General features: G+C 40.4%; 1 protein-coding gene across 3 annotated transcripts in view; it reads right to left on the reverse strand.

The window, feature by feature from the left end:
* The window catches only part of cux1b (cut-like homeobox 1b), a 216163-nt gene that overhangs the window by 113649 nt on the left and 88996 nt on the right, over positions 1-13518 (reverse strand). For all 3 annotated transcript variants that reach the window (XM_061973073.1, XM_061973071.1, XM_061973072.1), the window contains exon 3: positions 9305-9352. In XM_061973073.1, coding sequence (XP_061829057.1) covers positions 9305-9352 — 48 coding nt within the window. The remainder of the gene's footprint in view (positions 1-9304; positions 9353-13518) is intronic.

Below are 13518 nucleotides of genomic sequence, written 5' to 3' on the forward strand. Positions count from 1 at the left end.
CCCGTTTGGTGTGTGTATTTGTGTCTGTCTGTCTGTCCTGAGCAAACGAGTGCAAGTGTGGTCGTATCCCCTCTTGCACGCTGACATCATTAAACAGCTGGCTCAGTCTTTCCAGCCACAGCAGGGGCAGATTATTCAGTCAGCTCTTAGCGGCAATACAGTGCGGATCCATTACCGATGCAGCCATTAACAGGGGAAGACACGGCATGCATTCCAACCCCCATATTATCGAAATGGGCAGCATTAGAATGGATCCATAAGGAATTATTTCTAAAATCATCGAGGAAAGGTTGAATACAGTTGTCAATGGTGAAACAGCAGGGGAAAATCTAGAGCGTCACGCTTTGATAAAAGAGTAGGCAAACCGCACATCTGAAGAGAAGTCCAAATGGAGGGAAACAGATGCCAAATAAAAACAATCAGATGGTGCTACTGTACTGTGCAGCACTACTGTGGCTTACACACTCAGACTAAACAGCCATGTGTTTCTCCTCTCGCTCCTCCAGCAGAAAGAGAGAACAGAATAAAGACAAAAGCCTATATAAGTCCAAATATTAAGTCTTCACATTCCCAGCCAAAGCAGTAGTGTAACTGATGGGTGGTTTAGGGGTTCTTGCCACTGTAAACAAAGTGGGATACATGTAATTCTGCCTGGGCTCCTATGGGAACCTAATAAATCTCCTCACATGGCTTTGATTCATCTCTAGTTTTTTAGCCGCAAAACATCTGGCCAGCAGTTGACTGGTTCCAGCAGCCTTCCCTCTCTATTATTTCTACGTCTTTCTCTCACTCCAATTCTCTCTCTTGTCACTTCCTTGTACTCACATTTCTTTTCTTTTTTTCCATCAATCTTTGTCACATGCTTCTCTCTCATACATACTGGATGGACAGGACCGACAGGACCTGTAGACACATACATACTCACACACAAACGGCTATTATACCTCATTCTCACATCATGTCGTCTCATGTACTTTGCCCTCATGTGCCATGTGACTTGATGAGAGTGATCGAGAACCTCAACTACAGGGACACTAATGGGAGATTACAGATACCACCACTAATACCGCTCACACGCCACAATCAAACCTGTTCCAATGGCGTGTATTACATAAATATGTATATGCCTTAGGGTCACATCTGCACAATCTATAACAGTGGTACGCCGTCTTCAAAGACAATAATGACTTGTCGGAGTGGTGTAAATGCAATAGGAAGTTTGTTTTTGTGGTCACGGATTAGTGTGAGAAACACTATTACATGAACACCTCATTGCCAAAGTGTCAATCAAAACTGGCTTTCATAGGTATCTTGCCTTCACAACAGAAACACTGTCGACGAATGCCCCTTGAGTTGCATTAGTCGGAAATGGACCACAATTTGAGGTAAAAATAGAAATGTACAGTAAATGATTTAATTATAGCCCGGGTGTTTAATTAACTTAATCACAAAGAGGTCAGAGTGTTAATCGAAATCAGGTACCTCCGAAATGTGAAAACTCATATATAACAAGTTTATTTTTTTATTTTAATAATGATTTTTCAGAGCCTGAAAGGCAGTGTTGGGTTGGTTACTGAAAACCAGTAGCTATTTACAGTTACTAGTTACTTTATTTCAAAAGTAACTCAGTTACTAACTCAGTTACTTACACCAAAAAGTAATGCGTTACTGTGAAAAGTAACTAGTTACTTTTTTTTTAATTTAAAAAGCTCCCATTAATGCCCTTTTAGCCTTCATTTCAGTACTGTTATTGCACTGGAAAATAATACAATCTGTTGATCAACTTGACATGCATTTGCATCACTGAACTCTGCTAAGCAATGTGGGCTACATACAACACACAAAGACAAAGATATGTTTCAAAGGGCCAATTTATTTCAGGCCAGAACAAATTGACAAAACTATTTTAAATAGCTGCAACATAACATACATAAGTAACAAACAGCACAACAACAACATAGCTGTAAACCTGGCTTCACCTAAGGAAGGCACACGTGACATACACAAAGCCTAACCAGGCAGATTCGAATTGTTGTTTTGGGCACAACTTACATTTAACTAAGATGTTCTTTTCTTCGTGCTCGACAAAAAAAAGAAGTGAGAATATCTCCATGTTAAGACACTCGAGTCGACTGCGGCTCCGTTGTTAGTAAACACAGACACGCCTCCCCCCCTCCCCTCCCCCACACCCACACAGAGCGCGCCCCTGGCCTGTGACACAAGAACAATCAGAAGGACGACACTGCAGCGCTCCAATAAAACACACTCAGATTTTCTGTTTCTAGCTGATACTACATAAAAAATAACATAAAATAACGCAGTAACGCATCATGTAGTAACGGTAACGGAGTTACTGAATATAAAAAATAACGCGTTAGATTACTAGTTACCGCCGAAACTAACGGCGTTAGTCCCAACACTGCTGAAAGGTGGAAAGGAAAATATTATATTTTGCGCAACACAGCAGCAACAGAACCATTGTTGTGACAGCAGTAAGGAGCAGGCTGAACTGCTCAGTCAACATTAATAGTACTGATAGATACAGTACAGGCCAACAGTTTGGACACACCTCCTCATTCAATGCCTTTTCTTTATTTTCATGACTATTTACATTGTAGATTGTCACATCAAAACTATGAATGAACACATGTGGAGTTATTATGTACTTACAATAAAAAGGTGAAATAACTGAAAACATGTTTTATACTCTAGCTTCTTCAAAATAGCCACCCTTTGCTCTGATTACTGCTTTGCACACTCTTGGCATTATCTCTAATGAGAGCAAAGGGTGGCTATTTTGAAGAAACTAGAATATAAAACATGTTTTCAGTTATTTCACCTTTGTTTGTTAAGTACATAACTCCACATGTGTTCATTCATAGTTTTGATGTGACAATCTACAATGTAAATAGTCATGAAAATAAGGAAAACACATTGAATGAGGAGAAGGTGTGTCCAAACTTTTGGCCTGCACTGTACATTGCAAAAAAACAGTATGGAAAGTAACAGGCATACGTTTAAAGAGTGCAACCAACATTCTAAAAGTTCTGCAGGGGTAGACAACGCTGCTGGATACTGACCAATCATAATGTTTCAAATGCAAATATTTCCATTGGGTGGAATTAATAAAAGGAATACATCGGAGGTTGTCTACAGCCACCCTGAGCTTTTGCTTATTAAGACAAAGTAATTGTCGACTAGAGATTCACCAAAGGCATTGATTGGAGCAATGAACGTTTACATTAAAGTATAATATTTTCAAACCGTGTGCTTATCACTTAAGTTAAGGAAGAATGTGTTGTTGTTTTTCTTTAGTGAACGTCTTTTTACACTTCGTGACAACAGTGTTGAACATAAAACTGTGCGAGGGACCTTTGCCACACAAACAACAGGCATATTACCCCTTTGGCAATTAAGATTCACGTCATTTGCGTTCATATCGTAATAACAGTGATCCATTAATTTTTACACCTGTGTGACAGCGAAGAATATCAAAATTTCACTTTAAGGGTTCATAGTATGGTTTGGAATCTATTTTTAAAAACACTTCTTTGTGGTCTACATAAATGTTGGGGTGTTTTAGTAACAATTATGCATACATTTTACTTTATAGACCCAATCAGATGTTTTGGGGGCAGTCTTTTTGGCCAGGCAGTCCTGTGTGAAGAGTACGGCCAACTCAAAGATTGGTCATAAGTAATCACGTGATTACAAGGCGCCATGACTGCTACCAACTGTGGCTGATGCTATGTGTCTGCTGCGCTTCCTCGTTAGTTTTTCCGCATGTAAAAAATGTCCTGTTGTGCAGCATGGGGCTGCTTCACCTGCGAGAAATGTGGGATCGCTTTCTCAACTATCTGGAAAGAAGACAAATAAAGAAAGTAAAGTTTCGCCGTCAACAATGCGGCGCCACCAACTACAGTTTCTTGTGCGAGGTAAACACACAACACAACATCTGCGTTTTGTTCATGAGAGACTCCCAGGAGCTAATACAAATAATTAGGGATGTCCGATAATGGCTTTTAGCCGATATCCGATATTCCGATATTGTCCAACTCTTTAATTACCGATACCGATATCAACCGATACTGATATATACAGTCGTGGAATTAACACATTATTATGCCTAATTTGGACAACCAGGTATGGTGAAGATAATGTCCTTTTTTTAAATATTAATAAAATAAAATAAGATAAATGAATGTAAAAAAAATTCTTGAATAAAAAAGAAAGTAAAACAATATAAAAACAGTTACATTGAAACTAGTAATTAATGAAAATGAGTAAAATTAACTGTTAAAGGTTAGTACTATTAGTGGACCAGCAGCACGCACAATCATGTGTGCTTACGGACTGTATCCCTTGCAGACTGTATTGATATATATTGATATATAATGTAGGAACCAGAATATTAATAACAGAAAGAAACAACCCTTTTGTGTGAATGAGTGTAAATGGGGAGGGAGGTTTTTTGGGTTAAGTGTATCTTGTGTTTTTTATGTTGATTTAATATAAAAAATTTAAAAAATAATTTTAAAAAAGCCGATACCGATAATAAAAAAAACTGATACCGATAATTTCCAATATTACATTTTAAAGCATTTATCGGTCGATAATATCGGCAAGCAGATATTATCGGACATCTCTACAAATAATAACAAAAGAAATTAACAAATTAAATAAATGGTTTGACAAATATCGACGATCTTTCAATCTTAGTAAAACTAAAATACTGCTAATCGGTAACAGTAGAAGAGAAAGCCAAACAAGCCACATGTGTCAAACTCAAGGCCCGGGGGCCAGATCCCGCCACATCATTTCATATGGTCCACAAACGCCTGAAAATAATATGCGTCAATAAACAACCTTCTATTTTTTTTACATTTTGACAGAAAAAAAAATGCATGTACTGCATGAAATTGCATACATTTTAAACATTGATAGTATCCAATATTGCAACACATTTTTTGTCAAAATAAAAATAAATACTTAAATATCCATCAAATTGTACACTGCAAAAATGAAAATAGATTTTTACAGTAAAATGTTTTACTTTACTTACTTAATTTTTTACGTTTGAGCTGCCAGTTTTTGTTGTTGTTTTTAAGGTGTATTACCGCAAATGGAAAACAAAAAATGACGGTAAAAATCTGGCAGCTCAGAGGGCAGAATTTGAAAAAGTGCTACTGTTTTTCCATTTACCGTAATATGTTGTAAGAACACTGTATATTTTCACATTCTGGTGAATGAGTTGCCATTTTTTCCTGTAAAATCTACAGATGTTTATTTTTTTTACAGTGTGCATAAAACAAATATTTTCAATAATGAAATGCATAATTTATAATATTTGCTGTTTCAAGCGGTCCTTCGATGGTAGCCATCACTGCGATATGGCCCTCAATGAATGGTCTAAGTCTAAAAGCCTAGACATAGCACAGTGATGACAAACAATACATTGGAGGCAGCCAATATCTTTTTAAAATTTTACTTTAAAACTAGCAACTCAGTCACCAGAATGTTACAGTAAAAGCAGTGGGGTTTTTTTTACAGCATATAAAAAAATTGAATAAATAGAATGGAATGGAGAAACAATACCAATGTGGTAAAAGTCAAGCAACAGAGCTGCCAGTTGTTTTTTTTTACCGTAAAATCATGTTTTAATGTATTTTTTTGTTTGTTTTTTGATTTTTTTAGCGTCTTACTGTATATGGAACAGTACCAAAGTTGATTTTACGGTAAAAAACTCAGTTGGTGGAATTTTACAGTCTACAATTTGATTGATAATTTGTTTTGAAATCATAAGTCAAGCATACATTTAAGTACAGTATTTATCTTTATTTTAACAAAAAATAGTTTTGGTATACATGATGATATAATATTTTGCTTTTGATAATATTGAATTTTAAAAGATATGCAATTGATATGCAGTACACGATTTTTAATCCAATCCAATCCACTTTATTTGTATAGCACATAGGGCTGGGCGATATATCGATATGCGCGATATATCGCGGGTTGGTCTTTGTGCGATATAGAAAATGACTATATCGTGACATTCGAGTATGCGTTCTCACGCAGTTGCTTTTAGCTGCGGGCATTAAACTACAGGCTCTACTCGCTCTTTCTTGTCTCTCCTTCTCACAGAGACATAAAACAAGCGCACCTTCTTACACACGTCACATACTGTCACATCATACGTCACATACGTATACGCCCTCTCCCAGCAGAGAGCTAGCAGCATGGGTAACGTTAGCTGTGATGCTAGCGGTAATATGAGCGAAGGAAGGTGCGAATCTGGTAATAAATGAAGGAATAATTAATTCCCCCCAAAAACAGCAGGGGGTCCGTCGTCTGGCGGTGGTTTGGCTTCAAGTGGGAATATGTCGAACAGACAACCGTAATTTGTCAAGAGTGGGGCAAAAGCGTTGCTATAAAAAGTAGCATTACTGCTAATATGTAGCATCATTTGAAAAGTCATCTGTTAAAAATTAAAGTACCAATGATTGTCACACACACACTAGCTAGAGAATAAACAGTGCTTACTTCGCAGTCAACATCTCCGTTCGGTGCCACACGCCCACACCATCAAAATGCAGAGGCAAACATTTCCAGATCAACACCGTATGAAAAAAATAGTGATTTTTTTAGTTGTGATTTCCTTCTCTGCACGAAAGTTTAAAACGAGCATATATTAATGCAGTATGAAGAAGAATGTTTTAATGTAGACACATAGAATCATCATTGTGCTGTGATTATATGCATCAAGTGTTTATTCAAGGCTAAGGCAAAATATCCAGATATATATTGTGTATCGCAATATGGCCTTAAAATATCGCGATATTAAAAAAGGCCATATCGCCCAGCCCTAATAGCACATTTAAACAACAGAAATGTTTCCAAAGTGCTGCACAACAATATTAAAAACAATATTCAAATATTATCCTTAGCTCCACCAATGACTGAATAAAAACAAAAAATAAATAAATATAAAACCAATATAAAAACAATATAAAATAAATATGATTAAAAACTATTTTAAAGGGTAATTAAAACAATAAATAGAAATCAAAATTGTAATGTTAAAAAGGGAAAGAAGAAATATATTTAGTAAGAAAAGATTAAGCATTTTATTAAACGCATATTATTTCGAGGCTTTCGCAGGCCACATAAAACAATGTGGCGGGCCAGATTTGGCCCCCGGGCCTCGAGTTTGACAGAAGTGGTGTAGGTGATCACAGTGACAGAAGGGCATGGTAAGAAAGTCATGCACGCTCACAAACTACATTAAGACACATAGATTATCTTTCAGCGGCGATGAAGGAAGACAGCTGCCTGACTGTACAATGACTAGGCCAAGGTCAGTGGTACGGCAGCTTTATATAGCCCAACATGGGAGGCAGGAAATAGACGTTTAATGTAGGACACACCCTACAGTTAGAGGCAGGTTAACTGCAGGACCAGTGCCATTAGACGACCACCCAGGATTTGCAAACACAACCCTTGCGGTTCCCAACTGCAATGCGCTCCACCGGTCCCGATCACATCTGCTTTCACATCCTCCAGCTCCCCCCGCCACCACCACCACCACCACCACTCCCGCACACACGCACTCCAAACAAATGAAGTGACACAAACGATAGCTCACTAGTATCAGGAGAACTGCTAGCAATTGCAAAAAAGGGATTCCTGACACATCCCGTGCACACAAAACACATCCGCACATACGTCAGCGCCCTTGGACCACCATCACTCACCGCCGCCTCACCTCCCATATCTAACCCATACTGTGTGAAGGGCATCAAGCCCACCTGAGTGGTTGGTTGGCGTGCATGCGTACGTGCGTGCGTGTGGCCCCAGTGGAGTCTGATAAGGGGAGGCTATGGGAAGCACAGACAGAAGCCTTGGATAATGGAAAAGCTTATCTGATCGATGGACCAACAAGGAACACTAAGCATGCAACATACACACACACTCACACGCACACTCACAACACACCCATTTACCCAACTGAGGCTTTGTGGAAACAGTGCAGTTTATTGGTAATAATTATAACCTAAATGCATCCACTTTTCAATGGCAGCGAGCGCCAAGAAGTCACGAGAGATTCACTGGGGAAAGATTCCAGACGGTTGAGTAATTTGCTTAAGTTACACAGCCCTGGCACTGTTTTGTTCCCGATCAAAGGTTTTTTGAGAAGGTAGGCAAATAAAGTCTGTCTAAAAATGACGCGCTCTCGTGTCGTGGCACGCCAGCGAGCAGAATAGTCGACTGATTGATGGGCTCCTCTGCGACTGGCGCTGGTGTACAGTATTATCTCAATAATCACAAGATAATGCCTTCTCGGTTGGCTGACCACCCACTATGCGCCTGATTCTGTTTGGCTGTGCACACCGCCGCCGAGGTGTGTCGACATGAGAGCGGGGAAAACAGCTGACAAAACCCCAATTACATTGCTGCACTTTCTTTGCTCCAAATAGCGTGCGGATAATAAGCAGAACATGGTGGAGCCACTTTAAATTACAGCGCTTTTTGTTGTTGTTTTTTTTTCCACATAACCGCTGGCTGTGGTTGCCGCCCAAACACAGGAATATGGAAAGTAAGCCCGTGTTAAACTGTAATATTCCGTGGCCAGTAGCACAGAGGACCTGTCACTATCTATTGGCATGATTTGGCTTGTGTGTACAATGTGTGTGTGTGCTGGGAGAAGAGACTGTCCACCCACTCCAGCCCCAAATAATGCCCCAGTCCAAAACAGCCGCTTCCACTCTTACCCTCTCTACCATATGAGAGTGAACTAGAAATGCATGGCTGCCAGAGGAGGAGGAGTCTGCATGGAAATAGGCCAAAATGATGGAGTGCGCTATAAGCACATGAACACAAAGTCACCTCTTATGGGTCAATGTACATACCGTAGATTTTTATAAATACATAAATGTGCCATTATGAACAGATTTACCTGATCGACAAACCAAACACAGAAGAAAAAAAAACAGACTCGGTGGAAATAGCATTTTGTGAGTTGTGACTGGCTAAAGCCAAGGGTTTTGTGATGCAGTTTTGGTTTTTTTTCTTCCAGGATGCAATTTAAACACACCCTCAGGCAAGAGGACTTCATGAATAGGAGAGAAAAATCAAGTGAGGAGGGGGGGGGAAAGGTAGGAGGGTAAAATAAGATAGTGGCGAGAGAAAAACAGGAGAGCGGGGGAAGAAGAGGGAAGGGAAGACAAAAAGGAAGTCAAAGTGGCATTTATGAATGGCGTTTTGGGACTGCCTGTTTATCAGGGTCAAATAAAAGGGCACTCACCTCTCCTTGGAAGCTCTTGAGCAAAGGAGCAACTTGTTTACGGAAGTCCTGAAAAACAAAGAAAGTAGGAAGGATTCATAGTTTTTCTTTTATCAGTGAAAACTAGAATGTCTACCAGAAAGCTGGAAATTGAATTATTTATTGCAATGTTGCAAAATGCCTGCTCAGTACAAATAAGCTTGGTTAATAATAAACATGAACAAAAAGGTAACCACCCATTAACTGGGCGGCTGCGTCCAAACCAGACAGTTTGCTCCTGAACTAATTATGTTATGAAAATTTGCCTCTCTTATGTCATTAGGTTGTTTATGTTTTTTTTTTTTAAATAGCTGTGTCTACTCCTAAACAGCTGCAAACCAAAGGGTGACACCCAACTGTGCTATTATTGGTCTGACAAAAACAACTCATGATGTGAAACCTTCAATTTTCACCCAATAAGTTGGACTAACTTGAGAGTTCTCACACTGTAACTGTAATTAGGCTTGGCCCATTCAAAGTGAAATTCGATATACACCTTCATAATAAGCCCATGCCTGTAAGATTGCCCTTATGTGGGCTTTGTACCGAGGATGTCGTTGTGGCTTGTGCAGCCCTTTGAGACACTTGTGATTTAGGCCTATATAAATAAACATTGATTGATTGATTGAACATTTGATCAAGATTGTTTTTGCCAGAAAGCAAAACATCTTTGCAAGGACATTCAGCAACTAACTAGCCATAAGCCATAGAACATTTGTCTAAAGATAATACAACTTTGAGGATGTATGTACAAACCATATGAGTTGGGAAATTGTGTTAGATGTAAATATAAACGGAATACAATGATTTGCAAATCATTTTCAACCCATATTCAATTGAATGCACTACAAAGACAACATATTTGATATTCAAACTCATAAACTTTATTTTTTTTTTGCAAATAATAATTAACTCAGAATTTCATGGCTGCAACGCGTGCCAAAGTAGTTGGGAAAGCGCATGTTCACCACTGTGTTACATGGCCTTTCCTTTTAACAACACTCAGTAAACGTTTGGGAACTGAGGAGACACATTTTTTAAGCTTCTCAGGTGGAATTCTTTCCCATTCTTGCTTGAGGTACAGCTTAAGTTGTTCAACAGTCCGGGGGTCTCCGTTGTGGTATTTTAGGCTTCATAATGCGCCACACATTTTCAATGGGAGACAGGTCTGGACTACAGGCAGGCCAGTCTAGTACCCGCACTCTTTTACTATGAAGCCACGTTGATGTAACACGTGGCTTGGCATTGTCTTGCTGAAATAAGCAGGGGCGTCCATGGTAACGTTGCTTGGATGGCAACAAATGTTGCTCCAAAACCGGCATGTACCTTTCAGCAATAATGGCGCCTTCACAGATGTGTAAGTTACCCATGTCTTGGGCACTAATACACCCCCATACCATCACAGATGCTGGCTTTTCAACTTTGCGGCTATAACAATCCGGATGGTTCTTTTCCTCTTTGGTCCGGAGGACACGCGTTCCACAGTTTCCAAAAACAATTTGAAATGTGGACTCGTCAGACCACAGAACACTTTTCCACTTTGTATCAGTCCATCTTAGATGAGCTCAGGCCCAGCGAAGCCGACGACGTTTCTGGGTGTTGTTGATAAATGGCTTTCGCTTTGCATAATGGAATTTTAACTTGCACTTACAGATGTAGCGACCAACTGTAGTTACTGACAGTGGGTTTCTGAAGTGTTCCTGAGCCCATGTGGTGATATCCTTTACACACTGATGTCGCTTGTTGATGCAGTACAGCCTGAGGGATCGAAGGTCACGGGCTTAGCTGCTTACGTGCAGTGATTTCTCCAGATTCTCTGAACCCTTTGATGATAATACGGACCGTAGATGGTGAAATCCCTAAATTCCTTGCAATAGCTGGTTGAGAAAGGTTTTTCTTAAACTGTTCAACAATTTGCTCACGCATTTGTTGACAAAGTGGTGACCCTCGCCCCATCCTTGTTTGTAAATGACTGAGCATTTCATGGAATCTACTTTCATACCCAATCATGGCACCCACCTGTTCCCAATTTGCCTGTTCACCTGTGGGATGTTCCAAATAAGTGTTTGATGAGCATTCCTCAACTTTATCAGTACTTATTGCCACCTTTCCCAACTTCTTTGTCACGTGTTGCTGGCATCAAATTCTAAAGTTAATGATTATTTGCAAAAAAAAAAAAAAGTTTATCAGTTTGAACATCAAATATGTTGTCTTTGTAGCATATTCAACTGAATATGGTTTGAAAATGATTAGCAAATCATTGTATTCCGTTTATATTTGCATCTAACACAATTTCCCAACTCATATGGAAACGGGGTTTGTATTACTGTAGCATGTCTTTATAAGCATTTTTCCATTTTATCAATGCCAAAGGTGAATTTTTCTATTTTGGAAAACTTATTCAGAATGTTAAATCAAATCATTGCCTTTATAGGTTGCAGTGTTAAGGGGAAAAAACGGCATTACATAACAGCGTAATAACGCCAGTACTTTTACTAGTAACAAGTAATGTAATTACTGTTACGTACGTTACAACGCCGTTAACAATGTGTTTGATGTAACGAGGCACGCTACTTTTGATGCGATTGCATGTCAGTCACAACAAGACAGCGTCTGAAGCACAGCAAGTATAATGCAGGAAGTAACCTTTCACTAATGTAAGCAACCACCAGCACCACACTAAAATTAATGTGATATCAAATGGAAAGAGGCAACATCACACAGTAAACAACACGTAATGTGTATTTACATGTGGTGTGTTTAGCTGCTTGTTAAAGTTAAAGTACTAATGATTGTCACACACACTAGGTGTGGCGAAATTATTCTCTGCATTTGACCCATCACCCTTGATCACCCCCTGGGAGGTGAGGGGAGCAGTGGGCAGCAGCGGTGGCCGCGCCCGGGAGTCATTTTTAGTGATTCAAACCCCAATTCCAACACTTGATGCTGAGTGCCAAGCAGGGAGGTAATGGCTCCCATTTTTATAGTCTTTGGTATGGCTCGGCCGGGGTTTGAACTCACAACCTACCAATCTCAGGGCGGATTGTGTATGTGTGCGTGTGTCTACTACTACGAGGGAATAATGAACAACAAATCAAAGAAGTGACAAGCTTGCAACCCTACAGTACCCCGTTTGTGGAAAAAGAGACGACAACCATCGAAGCAAATTCAATCTCTTACTCACTAGGGCTAACAAATACAGTGAAAAGATTTTAAAAAGCTGCCGGGAAACTTCCGCTGCTAAGCTAACAAACACAACTGAGCTAACGTCATGTCTCTTGGCAACAGGCACCGCCTTTTCAAGCGTTTTAATTAACACAATGGTCACTTTTCTTAGTAATTCATTACATTGGAAGAAGATTAATTCCGTTAGTCATTCAATTACTATTTTAGGAAAGTAACAAGTACTTCATCTGGCCAGGATCTTCAGCTCTCACTGGATCAGTTCGCAGCCGAGTGTGAAGCGACTGGGATGGGAATCAGCACCTCCAAGTCCGAGTCCATGGATCTCGCCCGGGAAAGGGTGGAGTGCCATCTCCAAGTTGGGGAGGAGATCTTGCCCCAAGTGGAGGAGTTCAAGTACCTGGGAGTCTTGTTCACGAGTGAGGGAATAGTGGATCGTGAGATCGACAGGCGGATCGGTGCGGCGTCTTCAGTAATGCGGACGCTGTATCGATCCGTTGTGGTGAAGAAGGAGCTGAGCCGGAAGGCAAAGCTCTCAATTTACCGGTCGATCTACGTTCCCATCCTCACCTATGGTCATGAGCTTTGGGTTAAGACCAAAAGGACAAGATCGCGGGTACAAGCGGCCAAATGAGTTTCCTCCGCCGGGTGGCGGGGCTCTCCTTTAGAGATAGGGTGAGAAGCTCTACCACCCGGGAGGAGCTCAAAGTAAAGCCGCTGCTCCTCCACATGGAGAGGAGCCAGATGAGGGAGGTGTTTCGGGCACGTCCGACCGGTAAGAGACCACGGTGAAGACCCAGGACACGTTGGGAAGACTAGGTCTCCCGGCTGGCCTGGGAACGCCTCGGGATCCCCCGGGAAGAACTGGACGAAGTGGCTGGGGAGAATAAAGTCTGAGCTTCCCTGCTTAGGCTGATGCCCCCGCGACCCGACCTCGGATAAGCAGTAGAAGATGGATGGATGGATGGAAAGTAACAAGTAACTATTAGTAAAAGTAATTTGCAGAACACGGA

Source organism: Nerophis lumbriciformis, linkage group LG17 (genome assembly GCF_033978685.3).
Source record: "Nerophis lumbriciformis linkage group LG17, RoL_Nlum_v2.1, whole genome shotgun sequence".
Lineage (NCBI taxonomy): Eukaryota > Metazoa > Chordata > Actinopteri > Syngnathiformes > Syngnathidae > Nerophis > Nerophis lumbriciformis.